Source organism: Pseudophryne corroboree, chromosome 2 (genome assembly GCF_028390025.1).
Source record: "Pseudophryne corroboree isolate aPseCor3 chromosome 2, aPseCor3.hap2, whole genome shotgun sequence".
NCBI classification, from domain to species: Eukaryota; Metazoa; Chordata; class Amphibia; order Anura; family Myobatrachidae; genus Pseudophryne; species Pseudophryne corroboree.
In genome coordinates, this window is record NC_086445.1 from 991,483,597 (window position 1) to 991,505,193 (window position 21,597).

Below are 21,597 nucleotides of genomic sequence, written 5' to 3' on the forward strand. Positions count from 1 at the left end.
AAGTGCTCTCTGATTTTTAAAGTGCGGTGCAATTTAAACGTGCTGATTTTATTTTTGAACTCATCACCATAATTGGTAGGGACGAAAGACAGCCCTTTGTTAAGCACACGTTTTTCGGCTGGTGACAAAGGTGTGCTGGACAAATTAAAAATTAACGCTTCTTCGGTTTTGGCGGCTTCGCTTTGTTTTTGCCTTTGGTTTTGTCTCCCTCGTCTGGTGAACTGCCGTTTCCTCCTTGACCCGCGATGATAGCGCGGGTCCTGACCCCTAAAGGGGTATTCCGCTTGGATTTTGTTGCAGCAGCACTGTGTATGTCGTCGGAATCGCTGGCGGAAGTGGTATTCGCACCTTGCCACCTTCTTTCGCGGCGACCCTGGAAAGGTCTGGGTCTCCCCTGAGAGTTGGTCACATTACCCAGCCACGGGTATACCCTGTGTTGGGAGTAGTCCATTTGAACTTTTTGAAGTTTCTCTTTTTTGAACTTCAATAGGTTCACTCTATATTGTTCTACCTGGTCTTTCAGTTTGGTCAGCCATCCACTGGCCTCTTCGGATGCTAACAATACAGAATGGTCTGTTTTGAACTGTGCAATCAGGGCTTTGGTTTTTTCAAACTCCTTGGTGGATTCCTCCACCACTAGTAAAATTAAGTCCATAGAGCATTTATTTAAAACCGAGATCCATTTCCTGCAAAATTCCATACTGTAACGCCCAATAGTGGGAACATTGTGGACCCTAAAGCCACGGGGTAGCTGTTTTGCTCTATAATAGTCTGATAATGTCCTGCTATGGTATAAATAATCCACCTCCCTTTTCATGAGGCGCAGCAGGTCCCGCTGTGCCTCCTCTGCAGATGTAATTACCTTCTCGGTGAATGCAGGATCCTTGTGGAGAATACTTTCGGCTTCCAAGTCCGAAAAGCTTAGGGTCTCTTGTGTGTCACAATGTAATAAAAATGAAGTAAAATCAGTCTGTTCCAAGACCGGAGCTGCCATATTGAAAAGGTGCCAAAAACTCAGTGCTTGGATTGTGCAAAAGAGCGTTGTGCAAATATGCGCTGTGCCCACCTTCGGTGTGGTGCAAATGTGCAAACCAAAGTGAATGGTGACCTGGAGAAGAAGCGTTCCTTTATGAACAAAGGTATGGGTGCCTTGAGCTGGAAACCTTCATGCATTGCACATGCATCAGGAACCGGATATGGAATGAACAACTGCTCCGGCACTCCATGTAGTCCAATGCTGGACTAATCCTGCTCAGGTGCCTTCCCCGACCGGGAACCGGTGACATGCAGGGAAAGAATTGAGGCGGCACTCAGGAGACTTGAAACAACATTCATATAATTGTGCAAAAGGTGCAAATCGTATCGACGTTTCGGGGACCTATTCCCCTTCTTCAGGATAACACAAGTGCCAAACAAGAGTGTTTAAATAGACAACACAAACACTTACCCCCTGTCCCCATCCAATCTGCAGCTGCAGCGTGTCCGTCCGGCCGCCCTAGCATGACTTCCGCCCGGCTGCTCGCATCCAAGAGGAACCGGAAGTGATGTCACACATGTAAGACGCGTTGCCATGGTTACCTCTCAGGACTTCACGCACCGTCCGAGTGTCGTCCCACGGCCGCTTCACTTACACTGCTTCTTCACCTATCGAACGGTCCCGCGAGATCTCGAGTCCTGGCAAGAAAGACCGATAGCGTTGCCATGGAACCGCTGTCAGCTTGTGCGACAGTATAAACAAAATGAATGAACAAAACAAAACGTGACATGTGGGCGATATTATGTCGGCAAAACAGAATGCCAATTTAAAATCAGAATGGCACAGCACAGACTTGCCATCAGGAATGCGCTGGCATCAGGCAGTGGGGAACAGCCCGTTGCCAAGCATTTTGTGACATTCAGACACTCTATGGCTACATTCAAACACCGCATCATCGACCACGTCCCCGATTCAATACGGGGGGGTGATCGTGGACGTAAATTACTACAGTTAGAGTCCATGTGGATCCACAGGCTCAACACTCTGAAACCTGGGGGGCTTAACGACAATTTGGGATTAATTAACTTTTTGTGAATCTTATTGGGCCTCAGTTAGTTGACCCCTTGTGTAGGACGGGGTTCTGGGCCGGGGGTACTTATAGTGTATTCCCCAAATATAATACAAAAGCATGAAATTTCAACTGCCATATACATGGTGCCTGTTTCAGTATCCTTTTCAGTAGGTTCTCTGTGTTTTTAAGACACGGAGACCTAGATGTAGACTTGGCTCTATTTTACACTTTCAGATGTTTTTAAGCTTATGCTCAAGAGAATGTGCACCTATACCTTTTTAAATTGATGTTTTTGATTGATGTTCTGTCACAACATTGACTGTCACAAGTCATCTTAATATGTCACGTTTTGTTTTGTTCATTCATTTTGTTTATACTGTCGCACAAGCTGACAGCGGTTCCATGGCAACGCTATCGGTCTTTCTTGCCAGGACTCGAGATCTCGCGGGACCGTTTGATAGGTGAAGAAGCAGTGTAAGTGAAGCGGCCGTGGGACGACACTCGGACGGTGCGTGAAGTCCTGAGAGGTAACCATGGCAACGCGTCTTACATGTGTGACATCACTTCCGGTTCCTCTTGGATGCGAGCAGCCGGGCGGAAGTCATGCTAGGGCGGCCGGACGGACACGCTGCAGCTGCAGATTGGATGGGGACAGGGGGTAAGTGTTTGTGTTGTCTATTTAAACACTCTTGTTTGGCACTTGTGTTATCCTGAAGAAGGGGAATAGGTCCCCGAAACGTCGATACGATTTGCACCTTTTGCACAATTATATGAATGTTGTTTCAAGTCTCCTGAGTGCCGCCTCAATTCTTTCCCTGCATGTCACCGGTTCCCGGTCGGGGAAGGCACCTGAGCAGGATTAGTCCAGCATTGGACTACATGGAGTGCCGGAGCAGTTGTTCATTCCATATCCGGTTCCTGATGCATGTGCAATGCATGAAGGTTTCCAGCTCAAGGCACCCATACCTTTGTTCATAAAGGAACGCTTCTTCTCCAGGTCACCATTCACTTTGGTTTGCACATTTGCACCACACCGAAGGTGGGCACAGCGCATATTTGCACAACGCTCTTTTGCACAATCCAAGCACTGAGTTTTTGGCACCTTTTCAATATGGCAGCTCCGGTCTTGGAACAGACTGATTTTACTTCATTTTTATTACATTGTGACACACAAGAGACCCTAAGCTTTTCGGACTTGGAAGCCGAAAGTATTCTCCACAAGGATCCTGCATTCACCGAGAAGGTAATTACATCTGCAGAGGAGGCACAGCGGGACCTGCTGCGCCTCATGAAAAGGGAGGTGGATTATTTATACCATAGCAGGACATTATCAGACTATTATAGAGCAAAACAGCTACCCCGTGGCTTTAGGGTCCACAATGTTCCCACTATTGGGCGTTACAGTATGGAATTTTGCAGGAAATGGATCTCGGTTTTAAATAAATGCTCTATGGACTTAATTTTACTAGTGGTGGAGGAATCCACCAAGGAGTTTGAAAAAACCAAAGCCCTGATTGCACAGTTCAAAACAGACCATTCTGTATTGTTAGCATCCGAAGAGGCCAGTGGATGGCTGACCAAACTGAAAGACCAGGTAGAACAATATAGAGTGAACCTATTGAAGTTCAAAAAAGAGAAACTTCAAAAAGTTCAAATGGACTACTCCCAACACAGGGTATACCCGTGGCTGGGTAATGTGACCAACTCTCAGGGGAGACCCAGACCTTTCCAGGGTCGCCGCGAAAGAAGGTGGCAAGGTGCGAATACCACTTCCGCCAGCGATTCCGACGACATACACAGTGCTGCTGCAACAAAATCCAAGCGGAATACCCCTTTAGGGGTCAGGACCCGCGCTATCATCGCGGGTCAAGGAGGAAACGGCAGTTCACCAGACGAGGGAGACAAAACCAAAGGCAAAAACAAAGCGAAGCCGCCAAAACCGAAGAAGCGTTAATTTTTAATTTGTCCAGCACACCTTTGTCACCAGCCGAAAAACGTGTGCTTAACAAAGGGCTGTCTTTCGTCCCTACCAATTATGGTGATGAGTTCAAAAATAAAATCAGCACGTTTAAATTGCACCGCACTTTAAAAATCAGAGAGCACTTTGGAAAGCAACCAGCACTGCCATCTAAGGAACCATTACCTTTAAGAGTCCAGAAACTGGGCCCAAAGTCACGGTTCGACCCAGTCTCCACCAACGCTTCCCTGAAAACTTTTAATAGGATGCTTGAAAGTCCAGATGTCCACTGCAAAAAAGGTCAATTCCACAATTTACAGCACGATGAGCGTGCAGCTCTAAAAGCGTTAAGTAATAGGAAGGACATCACAATTCGCGGTGCCGACAAAGGCGGATCCATAGTCGTGCAGAATACCACAGACTATACAACCGAGTGTCTGAGACTTCTCGCTGATAGCGAGACATATTGTCTATTGGAAAAAGACCCTTCTGCAGACTATAAAGTCGAATTAACATCATTGTTGGAAAATGCCAGATTACAGGATTTAATTTCAACAGACATTTTTCTGAGATTGGTACCTGACAAACCGGTGGTGCCCATTTTTTACACCATACCGAAGGTCCACAAGGACGCACAGAGACCCCCGGGCAGACCGATTATTTCTGCCCGTGGGTCTCTGTGTGAGCCGGTGGCCATTTTCTTGGACACTTATTTGCAACCCTGTATTCAAGGCATTTGCACCTATTTAAAGGACTCCAGCACTTTATTACAGACACTAAGCACTTTCAATGACATTCCCACTGATGTGTCGCTGGCCTCGGTGGACGTCACCAGCCTGTATACCTGCATTCCTCACCAGCAGGGGTTGCAGGCTGTGAGACGCCTGATAGTGGGCAATGCACGATATACCGGGCCTGACATTGAGTTTTTCCTCGAGCTATTATGTTTCACATTGACACATAATTTTTTTATCTTTGATGGTAAATTTTACAGGCAGCGAACGGGGTGTGCCATGGGGTCTTCTGTGGCACCCTCGTTCGCAAATGCCTTTATGTGGGAAACTGAACGCGAACTATTTTTAGTCAACAGAACCATTTCCGACAGACTGTTTGTGTATTATAGATACATAGACGACGTGCTGATCTTTTGGAGGGGTGACATACAGGATCTAGGTGTATTGATTGATTCACACAATCAATCTGACAATCCAGCTAAACTCACCATGACCAGCAGCCCAGTCGAAATTTGCTTTCTGGATATTCTAATTAAAATCCAGGAGAGTAAAATCCTGACATGTCTTTACAGAAAGCCTACCGATCGCAACACGATCTTGCGATTTGACAGCTTCCATCCCCGTTCCACCGTCAGGGGTCTCCCATACTCCCAGTTCCTTAGGGTGTGTAGGGCCAATAATAGTGATTCCACTAAGATGGATCAGTTGAAAGAAATGGAGGACAGATTCCTGGCCAGAGGCTATCCTTGGGCGTTAATACGATCGGCCCGCCTAAAGGCAGAGGCCACTCAGAGGGAAGCCCCCAAAAAACCTAAGCATACTAAAGACATGTCCAAGATCATTCCGTGGGTGTGTGACTATGATGTGACCAGTAGGGAAAAGCAACGCCAATTAAATCAGTTGTGGCCCATTATAACATCTGACCCTGAATTGAAGATGCTACATGATAAGCGTATCATGCCCAGTTATAAAAAGGGAAGAAGCATCAGGGACATATTAGTAAAAACCGATATGGCAAAATTGAGAGCCCATCCCACACATTTTCTCACTAGACGTAACGGTTGCTTTAAATGCACCGGTTGCACCACTTGTTCCCACATGTCAATAGGTACCACCATAGCCCATCCATTCTCAGGAAAGTTGTACAAAATTAAATGGCCCCTTACATGCAGCACGAAGTTTGTTATTTACGCCATAATTTGCCCATGTGGGCGATATTATGTCGGCAAAACAGAATGCCAATTTAAAATCAGAATGGCACAGCACAGACTTGCCATCAGGAATGCGCTGGCATCAGGCAGTGGGGAACAGCCCGTTGCCAAGCATTTTGTGACATTCAGACACTCTATGGCTACATTCAAACACCGCATCATCGACCACGTCCCCGATTCAATACGGGGGGGTGATCGTGGACGTAAATTACTACAGTTAGAGTCCATGTGGATCCACAGGCTCAACACGTTGAAACCTGGGGGGCTTAACGACAATTTGGGATTAATTAACTTTTTGTGAATCTTATTGGGCCTCAGTTAGTTGACCCCTTGTGTAGGACGGGGTTCTGGGCCGGGGGTACTTATAGTGTATTCCCCAAATATAATACAAAAGCATGAAATTTCAACTGCCATATATATGGTGCCTGTTTCAGTATCCTTTTCAGTAGGTTCTCTGTGTTTTTAAGACACGGAGACCTAGATGTAGACTTGGCTCTATTTTACACTTTCAGATGTTTTTAAGCTTATGCTCAAGAGAATGTGCACCTATACCTTTTTAAATTGATGTTTTTGATTGATGTTCTGTCACAACATTGACTGTCACAAGTCATCTTAATATGTCACGTTTTGTTTTGTTCATTCATTTTGTTTATACTGTCGCACAAGCTGACAGCGGTTCCATGGCAACGCTATCGGTCTTTCTTGCCAGGACTCGAGATCTCGCGGGACCGTTTGATAGGTGAAGAAGCAGTGTAAGTGAAGCGGCCGTGGGACGACACTCGGACGGTGCGTGAAGTCCTGAGAGGTAACCATGGCAACGCGTCTTACATGTGTGACATCACTTCCGGTTCCTCTTGGATGCGAGCAGCCGGGCGGAAGTCATGCTAGGGCGGCCGGACGGACACGCTGCAGCTGCAGATTGGATGGGGACAGGGGGTAAGTGTTTGTGTTGTCTATTTAAACACTCTTGTTTGGCACTTGTGTTATCCTGAAGAAGGGGAATAGGTCCCCGAAACGTCGATACGATTTGCACCTTTTGCACAATTATATGAATGTTGTTTCAAGTCTCCTGAGTGCCGCCTCAATTCTTTCCCTGCATGTCACCGGTTCCCGGTCGGGGAAGGCACCTGAGCAGGATTAGTCCAGCATTGGACTACATGGAGTGCCGGAGCAGTTGTTCATTCTATATATATATATATATATATATATATATATATATATATATATATATATAATTCCAGGACGGCTGGAGTCAGAAAGTCTGACTTGCTGTTTATATTGTAGGCACCCAAAAAAGCTGGGTGCTCCTGCTTCTAAGCAGACTATTGCTCGTTGGATTTGTAGTACAATTCAGCTTGCACATTCTGTGGCAGGCCTGCCACAGCCAAAATCTGTAAATGCCCATTCCACAAGGAAGGTGGGCTCATCTTGGGCGGCTGCCCGAGGGGTCTCGGCTTTACAACTTTGCCGAGCAGCTACTTGGTCAGGGGCAAACACGTTTGCTAAATTCTACAAATTTTATACCCTGGCTGAGGAGGACCTGGAGTTCTCTCATTCGGTGCTGCAGAGTCATCCGCACTCTCCCGCCCGTTTGGGAGCTTTGGTATAATCCCCATGGTCCTGACGGAGTCCCCAGCATCCACTAGGACGTTAGAGAAAATAAGATTTTACTTACCGATAAATCTATTTCTCATAGTCCGTAGTGGATGCTGGGCGCCCATCCCAAGTGCGGATTGTCTGCATTACTTGTACATAGTTATTGTTACAAAAAAAATCGGGTTATTATTGTTGTGAGCCATCTTTTTTAGAGGCTACTTCATTGTTATCATACTGTTAACTGGGTTCAAATCACAAGTTGTACGGTGTGATTGGTGTGGCTGGTATGAGTCTTACCCGGGATTCAAGATCCTTCCTTATTGTGTACGCTCGTCCGGGCACAGTACCTAACTGAGGCTTGGAGGAGGGTCATAGGGGGAGGAGCCAGTACACACCATGTGATCCTAAAAGCTTGCTTTTGTGCCCTGTCTCCTGCGGAGCCGCTATTCCCCATGGTCCTGACGGAGTCCCCAGCATCCACTACGGACTATGAGAAATAGATTTATCGGTAAGTAAAATCTTATTTTAATCTACATGTGATGGGTACATTTGTCTACAGCAGACAGAAGCAATCTTGCAGGGTGAAGAGAATTACTGAGAATACAGCCTGTTCCTCCAGCAGGACCAGGTTATGTCACTTGAACCTAGTGCATTGATCAGCTGCATTTATGTGAATTTTGCTCCAGCCAGCAAAATGGATGCATGTTAACTTGGTGCAAACATTAATGCAACCTTACGCAATGGAGTACTGCAGTGCTTAGTGACAGCGGCATGCTAAATGTTCAGCACTCGGCCAGAGCAGCCCTCCGGGGGTAGCATCGCAGTTGCCGCATCCTTGCTGATCCAAAGACAGGAAGATCGGTTGAAGTTCCAACCTAATGAGGAGCCTATAGTAGTTTGCACCTGTAAATGTCCCATGTGTCGCAGGGTTACACGGTTTCCGCTGCAGATCTTACCACTGACACAACGCTCACCACAGCTATGGGGCAGGGGTATTTTTGTGGGGGAAAACATTTAGAGTATTCCGTGGGCAGACATCTGTAGGGTACTTACCTATAATGCTATGATAAGCTTCCTGGCAGCAGGTGCCTGGACAGTTCCTTTTATACACTATTTTATGACATTATTTATTTTATACACTATTTTATGACATTATTTTTTGCAGCACTATTCTGGCCTAGAAGAAGCTGTATATCGGAACATCCAGGCCTGTAAGGAACTTGCCCGGACTACCCGCACAGCCTATGGCCCAAATGGTAGGTTATCACCAGCTCCTGTGTGTGCTTAGATCGTCTTAAGTTGATTTTCATTGATGGGAATTTGATTGAGATACAACAATGTACTGTAATGATCTTGTTTCAGGAATGAACAAAATGGTCATCAATCACTTGGAAAAACTGTTTGTGACCAATGATGCAGCTACTATCATCCGTGAGCTGGAGGTCAGTAAGTCCAAAGTCTTCTGTTCAATCCATTATGGATCTAAGTATATTCTTTTCATACAATGGGTATTTACCACATTGACCATACACCACTAAGGGCTTTCTTCATTTTTTAGTGCAAAGTTAAAATAAAAGTTTCTGCAGCGGAGTATGCTGGGATTCCACAGGGAATACATCGGTGTGTAGAGTTGGATCTTGATCCGAGGAACCAACAGGCTAAAGCTTTGACTGTTCCCAGGATGCGATGCACTGCCTCCTCTATAACCTTGTCTCCAGGCACTGGAGCACAGTTTGTAAATTGGTGCCTGCAGTGCAGGTCACTAACAGGTAGGGCTGCAGCCCTGAAAATAACTTTTTAAGAAGACTTCAAGGGCCGCTGCACTTTGTGTCATTGTGACATACTGTGCTGCGGCTCCATCACCTTCCCAGCAGCGCTGCATACTCCCGCGGCCGGGTTCCCGGGTACTTGTAGCGGAGGCGCACCGGTCATCGGGCACACCACCACTGACGCTCTCCAGGATCGCGTGGCTGCACGTCAGGGAGGAGGTAAGCGGGTCCCCCTGGTGGGACCCACCGGTAAATCACGGTCCAATCGCGGTCCTAGGAGACAGACCGCTCTGCTGACGTGGACACTGTACTGCACAGGGACCCCACTATATCCACCAGGGCAGGGAGCACAGGTCGGATTTACTAAAATCAGTTTTACATAGGCTCCACAGTACCAGGTAGTGAGGACCAGCATAGGGGATAAGGTGCTGACCTGTAACCCCTCCCCCAGCTCTGGGCGCCATCTACTGCTGGTGTTCCCGCCCTGGAGCTGCATTTCTCTCTCCCTCACTCCCTGACAGATTTTGGCGCCATCTTTACACTGCTAGCTGGGCTGATCTCCGGGACTGCAGGGCACTGTCTTCTCTATAAAGCCAAAAAAAATTTACCAAGCAAATGGATGATCGGGCGCTTTCAGGTGTTGTCTCTAATGCTGCTGCTATGACAACTTGGGGGTAGTCACACCCCAACTATACATCAAAGAAAACCAAGGAAATATATAGCAGCGCTACTGGAAATATTGTGTAAAAATGCTAATATGAAGGATTGAATAAAAAATACTTCAATTTAATAAAACATGAATTAAGGCCTTAATAAAACATTGGATCCACGATCCATATATATCAATTTAAAACATGACAAATAATTAGCATGTATGGGTCAATAAATTATAGCTGCCTGTCACATTAATATCCGTTCCTATTCATGCAACTGGATTCTATAGCAGATGGAGACAGACTAACAATGTAGTCACACCAGTACACATTACCCAAAAGCCGCTAGAGGTGTAGTCCCTTAAGAGTGTCTCTGTTATTTTGACTCAAAAACCAGCCAGGTTTGGGATCCTCATTTGATGCGGTGTCCTCTTCATAGAGATGGGGTAAATAGTGTTCCTGGTTATTAGATGCTTGTCCCGTTTTTTTCTGCAGATGGCAAAGTCCAGTCTGGTCCGGATATATTTAAGGCAGCAGCAAATAGCACACTTAGTGACCCAGGTAACCTCCTCCTGGAGGTTACCTGGGTCACTAAGTGTGCTATTTGCTGCTGCCTTAAATATATCCGGACCAGACTGGACTTTGCCATCTGCAGAAAAAAACGGGACAAGCATCTAATAACCAGGAACACTATTTACCCCATCTCTATGAAGAGGACACCGCATCAAATGAGGATCCCAAACCTGGCTGGTTTTTGAGTCAAAATAACAGAGACACTCTTAAGGGACTACACCTCTAGCGGCTTTTGGGTAATGTGTACTGGTGTGACTACATTGTTAGTCTGTCTCCATCTGCTATAGAATCCAGTTGCATGAATAGGAACGGATATTAATGTGACAGGCAGCTATAATTTATTGACCCATACATGCTAATTATTTGTCATGTTTTAAATTGATATATATGGATCGTGGATCCAATGTTTTATTAAGGCCTTAATTCATGTTTTATTAAATTGAAGTATTTTTTATTCAATCCTTCATATTAGCATTTTTACACAATATTTCCAGTAGCGCTGCTATATATTTCCTTGGTTTTCTCTATAAAGCCGCCTGCATCATCAGCGCTGTGTTGGTTAAGAACAAGTGTACTGCTATCTGAATTTCTCTAACGTCCTAGTGGATGCTGGGGACTCAGTAAGGACCATGGGGAATAGACGGGCTCCGCAGGAGACAGGGCATTTTTAAGAAAGAATTAGGAATACTGGTGTGCACTGGCTCCTCCCTCTATGTCCCTCCTCCAGACCTCAGTTAGAATCTGTGCCCGGTCGAGCTGGGTGCACTTTAGTGAGCTCTCCTGAGCTTGCTAATAAGAAAGTATTTTGTTAGGATTTTTTATTTTCAGAGAGATCTGCTGGCAACTGACTCTCTGCTACGTGGGACTGAGGGGAGAGAAGCAGCCCTACTCACTGTGGATAGGTCATGCTTCTTAGGCTACTGGACACCATTAGCTCCAGAGGGATCGAACACAGGAACTCACCCTTGGTCGTCCGATCCCGGAGCCGCGCCGCCGTCCCCCTCGCAGAGCCAGAAGCCGGCGTGAGAAGCAAGAAGACTTCGAAAGCGGTGACAGAAGACTCCTGTCTTCATATGAGGTAGCGCACAGCACTGCAGCTGTGCGCCATTGCTCCCACATTAGGCCCGCACACTCCGGTCACTGTAGGGTGCTGGGCGCAGGGGGGGGGTGCCCTGGGCAGCAATTAAGTACCTCTTGACAGAAAAGAGCATATATACAGTTGGGCACTGTATATATGCATGAGCCCCCGCCATTATTTCACACAAAATCGCGGGGCAGAAGCCCGCCGCTGAGGGGGCGGGGCTTCTTCCTCAGCACTCACCAGCGCCATTTTCTCTCCACAGCTCCGCTGAGAGGAAGCTCCCCAGGCTCTCCCCTGCAGATTCACGGTAGAAAGAGGGTAAAAAGAGAGGGGGGGGGGCACATAAATTTAGCGCAATATCGGTATATACAGCAGCTACTGGGTAAACACTAAGTTACTGTGTAATTCCTGGGTCATATAGCGCTGGGGTGTGTGCTGGCATACTCTCTCTCTGTCTCTCCAAAAGGCCTTGTGGGGGTTCTGTCCTCAAATAGAGCATCCCCTGTGTGTGTGGTGTCGGTACGCTTGTGTCGACATGCTTGACGAGGAAGGCTGTGGAGGCAGAGCAGGTGCAGATGAATGTGGTGTCTGCCGACAGCGCCGACACCTGATTGGATGGATATGTGGAAGGTGTTAAATGATAATGTAAACTCCTTGCATAAAAGGTTGGATAAAGCTGAAGCCTTGGGACAGTCAGGGTCCCAACCCATGCCTGATCCTACAGCGCAGAGGCCGTCAGGGTCTCAGAAGCGCCCACTATCCCAAATTGTTGACACAGATATTGACACGGATTCTGACTCCAGTGTCGATGATGCAAAGTTGCAGCCTAAAATGGCTAAAGCCATCCGCTACATGATTATAGCAATGAAGGATGTATTGCACATCTCAGAGGAAAACCCTGTCCCTGACAAGAGGGTTTATGTTTGGGGAAAAAAGGCAAGAAGTGGCTTTTCCCCCTTCACATGAGTTATGTGAAAAAGCTTGGGATTCTCCTGATAGGAAAGTGCAGATTTCCAAACGGTTACTTATGGCGTATCCTTTCCCGCCAACGGACAGGTTACGCTGGGAATCCTCCCTTAGGGTAGACAAAGCTTTGACACGCTTATCTAAGAAGGTAGCCCTGCCGTCACAGGATACGGCCACCCTAAAAGATCCTGCGGATAGAAAGCAGGAAGGTATCCTGAAGTCCGTTTATACACATTCAGGTACCCTACTAAGGCCGGCAATTGCGTCGGCCTGGATGTGTAGTGCTGTAGCAGCATGGACAGATACTCTGTCTGAGGAACTTGATACCTTGGACAAGGATACTATATTACTGACCCTGGGGCATATAAAAGACGCTGTCCTATATATGAGGGATGCCCAGAGAGACATTTGCGTACTGGGCTCTAGAATAAATGCAATGTCAATTTCTGCCAGAAGGGTCCTGCGGACTCGGCAATGGACAGGTGATGCCGACTCGAAAAAGCACATGGAGGTTTTACCTTATAAGGGTGAGGAATTGTTTGGGGGCGGTCTCTCTGACCTAGTTTCCACAGCTACGGCTGGGAAGTCAAATTTTTTGCCATATATTCCCTCAACCTAAGAAAGCACCGTATTACCAAATGCAGTCTTTTCGATCACAAAGAGGCAAGAAAGTCCGAGGTGCGTCCTTTCTTGGCAGGGGTAGAGGAAAGAAGCTGCACAATACAGCTAGTTCCCAGGAACAGAAGTCCTCCCCGGCTTCCACTAAATCCACCGCATGACGCTGGGGCCAGGTGGAGCCAGGAGCGGTGGGGGCGCGTCTCCGAAATTTCAGCCACCAGTGGGTTCGCTCACGGGTAGATCCCTGGGCTATACAGATTGTGTCTCAGGGATACAAGCTGGAATTCGAAGTGATGCCCCCTCACCGTTACCTCAAATCGTCCCTGCCAGCTTCCTCCATAGAAAGGGAAGTAGTGTTAGCGGCAATTCACAAATTATATCTCCAGCAGGTGTTGGTAAAGGTTCCCCTCCCTCAACAGGGAAGGGGTTATTATTCCACAATGTTTGTGTTCCCGAAACCGGACGGTTCGGTCAGACCCATATTGAATTTAAAATCCCTGAACATTTACCTGAAAAGGTTCAAGTTCAAGATGGAATCGCTCAGGGCGGTCATTGCAAGCCTGGAAGAGGGGGATTTTATGGTGTCTCTGGACATAAAGGATGCTTACCTGCATGTCCCCATGTATCCACCTCATCAGGAGTACCTCAGATTTGTGGTACAGGACTGTCATTACCAATTCCAGACGTTGCCGTTTGGTCTGTCCACGGCACCGAGAATATTTACCAAGGTAAATTTACTCACCGGTAAATCTATTTCTCGTAGTCCGTAGTGGATGCTGGGCGCCCGTCCCAAGTGCGGACTGTCTGCAATACTTGTATATAGTTATTGTTAACTAAAAGGGTTATGGTTGAGCCATCTGTTGAGAGGCTCTGTTATGTTCATACTGTTAACTGGGTATAATATCACGAGTTATACGGTGTGGCTGGTATGAGTCTTACCCGGGATTCAAAATCCTTTCCTTATTGTGTCAGCTCTTCCGGGCACAGTATCCTTACTGAAGTCTGGAGGAGGGTCATAGTGGGAGGAGCCAGTGCACACCAGGTAGTCCTAATTCTTTCTTAGCTGTGCCCAGTCTCCTGCGGAGCCGCTATTCCCATTTCGCAGAAATGATGGTGCATCTGCGAAAGCAAGGAGTTACAATTATCCCATACTTGGACGATCTCCTCATAAAGGCGAGGTCCAGAGAGCAGCTGCTGATCAGCGTAGCACACTCTCGGGAGGTGTTACAACAGCACGGCTGGATTCTGAATATTCCAAAGTCGCAGCTGATTCCTACGACAAGTCTGCCCTTCCTGGGCATGGTTCTGGACACAGACCAGAAGAAGGTGTTTCTCCCGGAGGAGAAGGCCCAGGAGTTCGTGACTCTGGTCAGAGACCTCTTAAAACCGAAACAGGTGTCAGTGCATCAATGCACGCGAGTCCTGGGAAAGATGGTGGCGTCATACGAAGCCATTCCCTTCGGCAGGTTCCATGCGAGGACCTTTCAGTGGGATCTGTTGAACAAGTGGTCCGGATCGCATTTTCAGATGCATCGGCTGATCACCCTATCCCCCAGGGCCAGGGTGTCTCTTCTGTGGTGGCTGCAGAGTGCTCCCCTTCTCGAGGGCCGCAAGTTCGGCATACAGGACTGGGTCCTGGTGACCACGGATGCAAGCCTCCGAGGGTGGGGGGCAGTCACTCAGGGAAGAAACTTCCAGGGGCTGTGGTCAAGTCAGGAGACTTGTCTGCACATCAATATCCTGGAACTAAGGGCCATATACAACGCCCTGAGTCAAGCGGAACCTCTGCTTCGCAACCAACAGGTGCTGATTCAGTCAGACAACATCACCACAGTGGCTCATGTAAACCGCCAGGGCGGCACAAGAAGCAGGGTGGCGATGGCAGAAGCCACCAGAATTCTTCGCTGGGCTGAGAATCACGTGCAAGCACTGTCGTCAGTGTTCATTCCGGGAGTGGACAACTGGGAAGCAGACTTCCTCAGCAGGCACGACCTCCACCCGGGAGAGTGGGGACTTCATCAAGAAGTCTTCACACAGATTACAAATCGATGGGAACTGCCACAGGTGGACATGATGGCATCCCGCCTCAACAAAAAGCTGCAAAGGTATTGCGCCAGGTCAAGAGACCCTCAGGCGATAGCTGTGGACGCACTAGTGACACCGTGGGTGTTCCAGTCGGTTTATGTGTTTCCTCCTCTTCCTCTCATACCCAAGGTGCTGAGAATTGTAAGAAAAAAAGGTGTGAGAACAATACTCATTGTTCCGGATTGGCCAAGAAGGACTTGGTATCCGGAACTGCAAGAAATGCTCACAGAGGACCCATGGCCTCTGCCTCTCAGACAGGATCTGTTGCAACAGGGGCCCTGTCTGTTCCAAGACTTACCGCGGCTGTGTTTGACGGCATGGCGGTTGAACGCCGGATCCTAGCGGAGAAAGGCATTCCGGATGAGGTTATTCCTACGCTGATAAAGGCTAGGAAGGACGTGACAGCAAAACATTATCACCGTATATGGCGAAAATATGTTGCTTGGTGTGAGGCCAGGAAGGCCCCTACAGAGGAATTCCAGCTGGGCCGTTTCCTTCACTTCCTACAGTCGGGAGTGACTATGGGCTTAAAATTAGGGTCCATTAAGGTCCAGATTTTGGCCCTATCCATTTTCTTTCAAAAGGAACTGGCTTCTCTTCCTGAAGTTCAGACGTTTGTAAAGGGTGTGCTGCATATTCAGCCCCCTTTTGTGCCACCAGTGGCACCTTGGGATCTTAACGTGGTGTTGAGTTTCCTGAAATCTCACTGGTTTGAGCCACTTAAGACCGTGGAGTTAAAATATCTCACGTGGAAAGTGGTCATGCTATTGGCCTTAGCTTCGGCTCGGCGTGTGTCAGAATTGGCGGCTTTGTCATGTAAAAGCCCCTATCTGGTTTTCCATATGGGCAGAATTACGGACTCGTCCGCAGTTTCTGCCGAAGGTGGTGTCATCTTTTCATTTGAACCAACCTATTGTGGTGCCTGCGGCTACTCGTGACTTGGAGGATTCCACGTTACTAGATGTAGTCAGGGCTTTGAAGATTTATGTAGCCAGAACGGCTGGAGTCAGGAAAACTGACTCGCTGTTTATCCTGTATGCATCCAACAAGCTTGGTGCTCCTGCTTCAAAGCAAACTATTGCTCGCTGGATCTGTAACACGATTCAGCAGGCTCATTCTGCGGCTGGATTGCCGCATCCAAAATCAGTAAAAGCCCATTCCACAAGGAAGGTGGGCTCTTCTTGGGCGGCTGCCCGAGGGGTCTTGGCATTACAGCTTTGCCGAGCAGCTACTTGGTCGGGTTCAAACACTTTTGCAAAATTCTACAAGTTTGATACCCTGGCTGAGGAGGACCTTGTGTTTGCTCATTCGGTGCTGCAGAGTCATCCGCACTCTCCCGCCCGTTTGGGTGCTTTGGTATAATCCCCATGGTCCTTACGGAGTCCCCAGCATCCACTAGGACGTTAGCGAAAATAAGATTTTACTCACCGGTAAATCTATTTCTCGTAGTCCGTAGTGGATGCTGGGCGCCCGTCCCAAGTGCGGACTTCTTCTGCAATACTTGTATATAGTTATTGCTTAAATAAGGGTTATTGTTATGAGCCATCTGTTCAGTGAGGCTCAGTTGTTATTCATACTGTTAACTGGGTAAGTTTATCACGAGTTATACGGTGTGATTGGTGTGGCTGGTGTGAGTCTTACCCTGGATTCCAAAATCCTTTCCTTGTACTGTCAGCTCTTCCGAGCACAGTTTCCTTAACTGAGGTCTGGAGGAGGGACATAGAGGGAGGAGCCAGTGCACACCAGTATTTCTAATTCTTTCTTAAAAGTGCTCATGTCTCCTGCGGAGCCTGTCTATTCCCCATGGTCCTTAGAGTCCCCAGCATCCACTACGGACTACGAGAAATAGATTTACCGGTGAGTAAAATCTTATTATTTAGTGCAAGTATTCTGTGATACACATTCAGTAGTAACTGTGCATATTCATACATATCTATATATAGTTTTACTAGTCCAGTGCAGTTTTATTGTTTATCTGTAATGACTTCTGCATTGTACCTGTGACTGAGTGTGCCTGTACCTGCTATGTGGATTCCTTTCTCGTGTATCAACTACTTGCTCTCGCTATATTCTGTACCCTGGAGGGCTAGGTGCGTCAGGGTCTCATTTATTTATATAGTGCTACACAGTATATACTGTTTGGTATTTTTTTTTTTTTTTTTACTGTGTATTTCAGTCACCTCATACCGCTTAAATCCTCTGGTTGTGCCCTGTACTTACTGACCCATAACACGGGGTTATTTGCAGGTATTTTCTCTGACGTCCTAAGTGGATGCTGGGGACTCCGTCAGGACCATGGGGAATAGCGGCTCCGCAGGAGACAGGGCACAAAAGTAAAAGCTTTAGGATCAGGTGGTGTGCACTGGCTCCTCCCCCTATGACCCTCCTCCAAGCCTCAGTTAGGTTTTTGTGCCCGGCCGAGAAGGGTGCAATCTAGGTGGCTCTCCTAAAGAGCTGCTTAGAGTAAAAGTTTTGTTAGGTTTTTTATTTTCAGTGAGTCCTGCTGGCAACAGGCTCACTGCAACGAGGGACTTAGGGGAGAAGAAGTGAACTCACCTGCGTGCAGGATGGATTGGCTTCTTAGGCTACTGGACACTAGCTCCAGAGGGACGATCACAGGTACAGCCTGGATGGGTCACCGGAGCCGCGCCGCCGACCCCCTTGCAGATGCTGAAGAGAGAAGAGGTCCAGAAATCGGCGGCTGAAGACTTCTCAGTCTTCATGAGGTAGCGCACAGCACTGCAGCTGTGCGCCATTGCTCTCAGCACACTTCACACCAACGGTCACTGAGGGTGCAGGGCGCTTGGGGGGGCGCCCTGGGCAGCAATGAAAGTACCTATGCTGGCTAAAAATACATCACATATAGCCCCTGGGGCTATATGGATGTATTTAACCCCTGCCAGGTTGTCAGAAAAACGGGAGAAGAAGCCCGCCGAAAAGGGGGCGGGGCCTATTCTCCTCAGCACACAGCGCCATTTTCCTACACAGCTCCGCTGCTAGGAAGGCTCCCAGGCTCTCCCCTGCACTGCACTACAGAAACAGGGTTAAAACAGAGAGGGGGGGCACTTATTTGGCGATATTATTATATATTAAGATGCTATAAGGGAAAACACTTATATAAGGTTGTCCCTGTATAATATAGCGTTTTGGTGTGTGCTGGCAAACTCTCCCTCTGTCTCCCCAAAGGGCTAGTGGGGTCCTGTCCTCTATCAGAGCATTCCCTGTGTGTGTGCTGTGTGTCGGTACGTGTGTGTCGACATGTATGAGGACGATGTTGGTGAGGAGGCGGAGCAATTGCCTGTAATGGTGATGTCACTCTCTAGGGAGTCGACACCGGAATGGATGGCTTATTTAGGGAATTACGTGATAATGTCAACACGCTGCAAGGTCGGTTGACGACATGAGACGGCCGGCAAACCAATTAGTACCTGTCCAGGCGTCTCAAACACCGTCAGGGGCTTTAAAACGCCCATTTACCTCAGTCGGTCGACACAGACACGGACACTGACCAGTGTCGACGGTGAAGAAACAAACGTATTTTCCATTTGGGCCACACGTTACATGTTAAGGGCAATGAAGGAGGTGTTACATATTTCTGATACTACAAGTACCACAAAAGAGGGTATTATGTGGGGGGTGAAAAAACTACCTGTAGTTTTTCCTGAATCAGATAAATTAAATGAAGTGTGTGATGATGCGTGGGTTTCCCCCGATAGAAAATTATTGGCGTTATACCCTTTCCCGCCAGAAGATAGGGCGCGTTGGGAAACACCCCTTAGGGTGGAAAAGGCGCTCACACGCTTATCAAAACAAGTGGCGTTACCGTCTCCAGATACGGCCGCCCTCAAGGAGCCAGCTGATAGGAGGCTGGAAAATATCCTAAAAAGTATATACACACATACTGGTGTTATACTGCGACCAGCGATCGCCTCAGCCTGGATGTGCAGCGCTGGGGTGGCTTGGTCGGATTCCCTGACTAAAAATATTGATACCCTTGACAGGGACAGTATTTTATTGACTATAGAGCATTTAAAGGATGCATTTCTATATATGCGAGATGCACAGAGGGATATTTGCACTCTGGCATCAAGAGTAAGTGCGATGTCCATATCTGCCAGAAGATGTTTATGGACACGACAGTGGTCAGGTGATGCAGATTCCAAACGGCACATGGAAGTATTGCTGTATAAAGGGGAGGAGTTATTTGGGGGGTCCATCGGACCTGGTGGCCACGGCAACAGCTGGAAAATCCACCTTTTTTACCCCAAGTCACATCTCAGCAGAAAAAGACACCGTCTTTTCAGCCTCAGTCCTTTCGTCCCCATAAGGGCAAGCAGGCAAAAGGCCAGTCATATCTGCCCAGGGATAGAGGAAAGGGAAGAAGACTGCAGCAGGCAGCCCATTCCCAGGAACAGAAGCCCTCCACCGCTTTTTGCCAAGTCCTCAGCATGACGCTGGGGCCGTACAAGCGGACTCAGGTGCGGTGGGGGGTCGTCTCAAGAGTTTCAGCGCGCAGTGGGCTCACTCGCAAGTGGACCCCTGGATCCTACAAGTAGTATCCCAGGGGTACAGATTGGAAATTCGAGACGTCTCCCCCTCGCAGGTTCCTGAAGTCTGCTTTACCAACGTCTCCCTCCGACAGGGAGGCAGTATTGGAAACAATTCACAAGCTGTATTCCCAGCAGGTGATAATCAAAGTACCCCTCCTACAACAAGGAAAGGGGTATTATTCCACACTATATTGTGGTACTGAAGCCAGACGGCTCGGTGAGACCTATTCTAAATCTGAAATATTTGAACACTTACATACAAAGGTGCAAATCAAGATGGAGTCACTCAGAGCAGTGATAGCGAACCAGGAAGAAGGGGACTATATGGTGTCCCTGGACATCAAGGATGCTTACCTCCATGTCCCAATTTGCCCTTCTCACCAAGGGTACCTCAGGTTCGTGGTACAAAACTGTCACTATCAGTTTCAGACGCTGCCGTTTGGATTGTCCACGGCACCCCGGGTCTTTACCAAGGTAATGGCCGAAATGATGATTCTTCTTCAAAGAAAAGGCGTCTTAATTATCCCTTACTTGGACGATCTCCTGATAAGGGCAAGGTCCAGAGAACAGTTGGAGGTCGGAGTAGCACTATCTCAAGTAGTTCTACGACAGCACGGGTGGATTCTAAATATTCCAAAATCGCAGCTGTCTCCGACGACACGTCTGCTGTTCCTAGGGATGATTCTGGACACAGTCCAGAAAAAGGTGTTTCTCCCGGAGGAGAAAGCCAGGGAGTTATCCGAGCTAGTCAGGAACCTCCTAAAACCAGGAAAAGTGTCAGTGCATCATTGCACAAGGGTCCTGGGAAAAATGGTGGCTTCTTACGAAGCGATTCCATTCGGCAGATTTCACGCAAGAACTTTTCAGTGGGATCTGCTGGAAAAATGGTCCGGATCGCATCTTCAGATGCATCAGCGGATAACCCTGTCTCCAAGGACAAGGGTGTCTCTTCTGTGGTGGCTGCAGAGTGCTCATCTACTAAAGGGCCACAGATTCGGCATTCAGGACTGGGCCCTGGTGACCACGGATGCCAGCCTGAAAGGCTGGGGAGCAGTCACACAAGGAAAAAATTTCCAGGGAGTGTGATCAAGTCTGGAGACTTCTCTCCACATAAATATACTGGAGCTAAGAGCAATTTACAATGCTCTAAGCTTAGGAAGACCTCTGCTTCAAGGTCAGCCGGTATTGATCCAGTGGGACAACATCACGGCAGTCGCCCACGTAAACAGACAGGGCGGCACAAGAAGCAGGAGGGCAATGGCAGAAACTGCAAGGATTCTTCGCTGGGCGGAAAATCATGTGATAGCACTGTCAGCAGTGTTCATTCCGGGAGTGGACAACTGGGAAGCAGACTTCCTCAGCACGACCTCCACCCGGGAGAGTGGGGACTTCATCGGGAAGTCTTCCACATGATTGTGAACCGTTGGGAAAGACCAAAGGTGGACATGATGGCGTCCCGCCTGAACAAAGAACTGGACAGGTATTGCGCCAGGTCAAGAGACCCTCAGGCAATAGCTGTGGACGTTCTGGTAACACCGTGGGTGTACCAGTCGGTGTATGTGTTCCCTCCTCTGCTTCTCATACCTAAGGTACTGAGAATTATAAGACGTAGAGGAGTAAGAACTATACTCGTGGCTCCGGATTGGCCAAGAAGGACTTGGTACCCGGAACTTCAAGAGATGCTCACAGAGGACTCATGGCCTCTGCCGCTAAGAAGGGACTTGCTTCAGCAAGTACCATGTCTGTTCCAAGACTT

The 21,597-nt window shown here is 47.9% G+C and overlaps 1 protein-coding gene across 2 annotated transcripts in view; it reads left to right on the top strand.

The window, feature by feature from the left end:
• Positions 1–21,597, top strand: part of CCT8 (chaperonin containing TCP1 subunit 8) — an 86,149-nt gene that overhangs the window by 18,446 nt on the left and 46,106 nt on the right. For both annotated transcript variants that reach the window (XM_063956435.1, XM_063956436.1), the window contains exons 2-3: positions 8,712–8,802; positions 8,909–8,988. In XM_063956435.1, the coding sequence (XP_063812505.1) occupies positions 8,712–8,802; positions 8,909–8,988 (171 nt within the window). The remainder of the gene's footprint in view (positions 1–8,711; positions 8,803–8,908; positions 8,989–21,597) is intronic.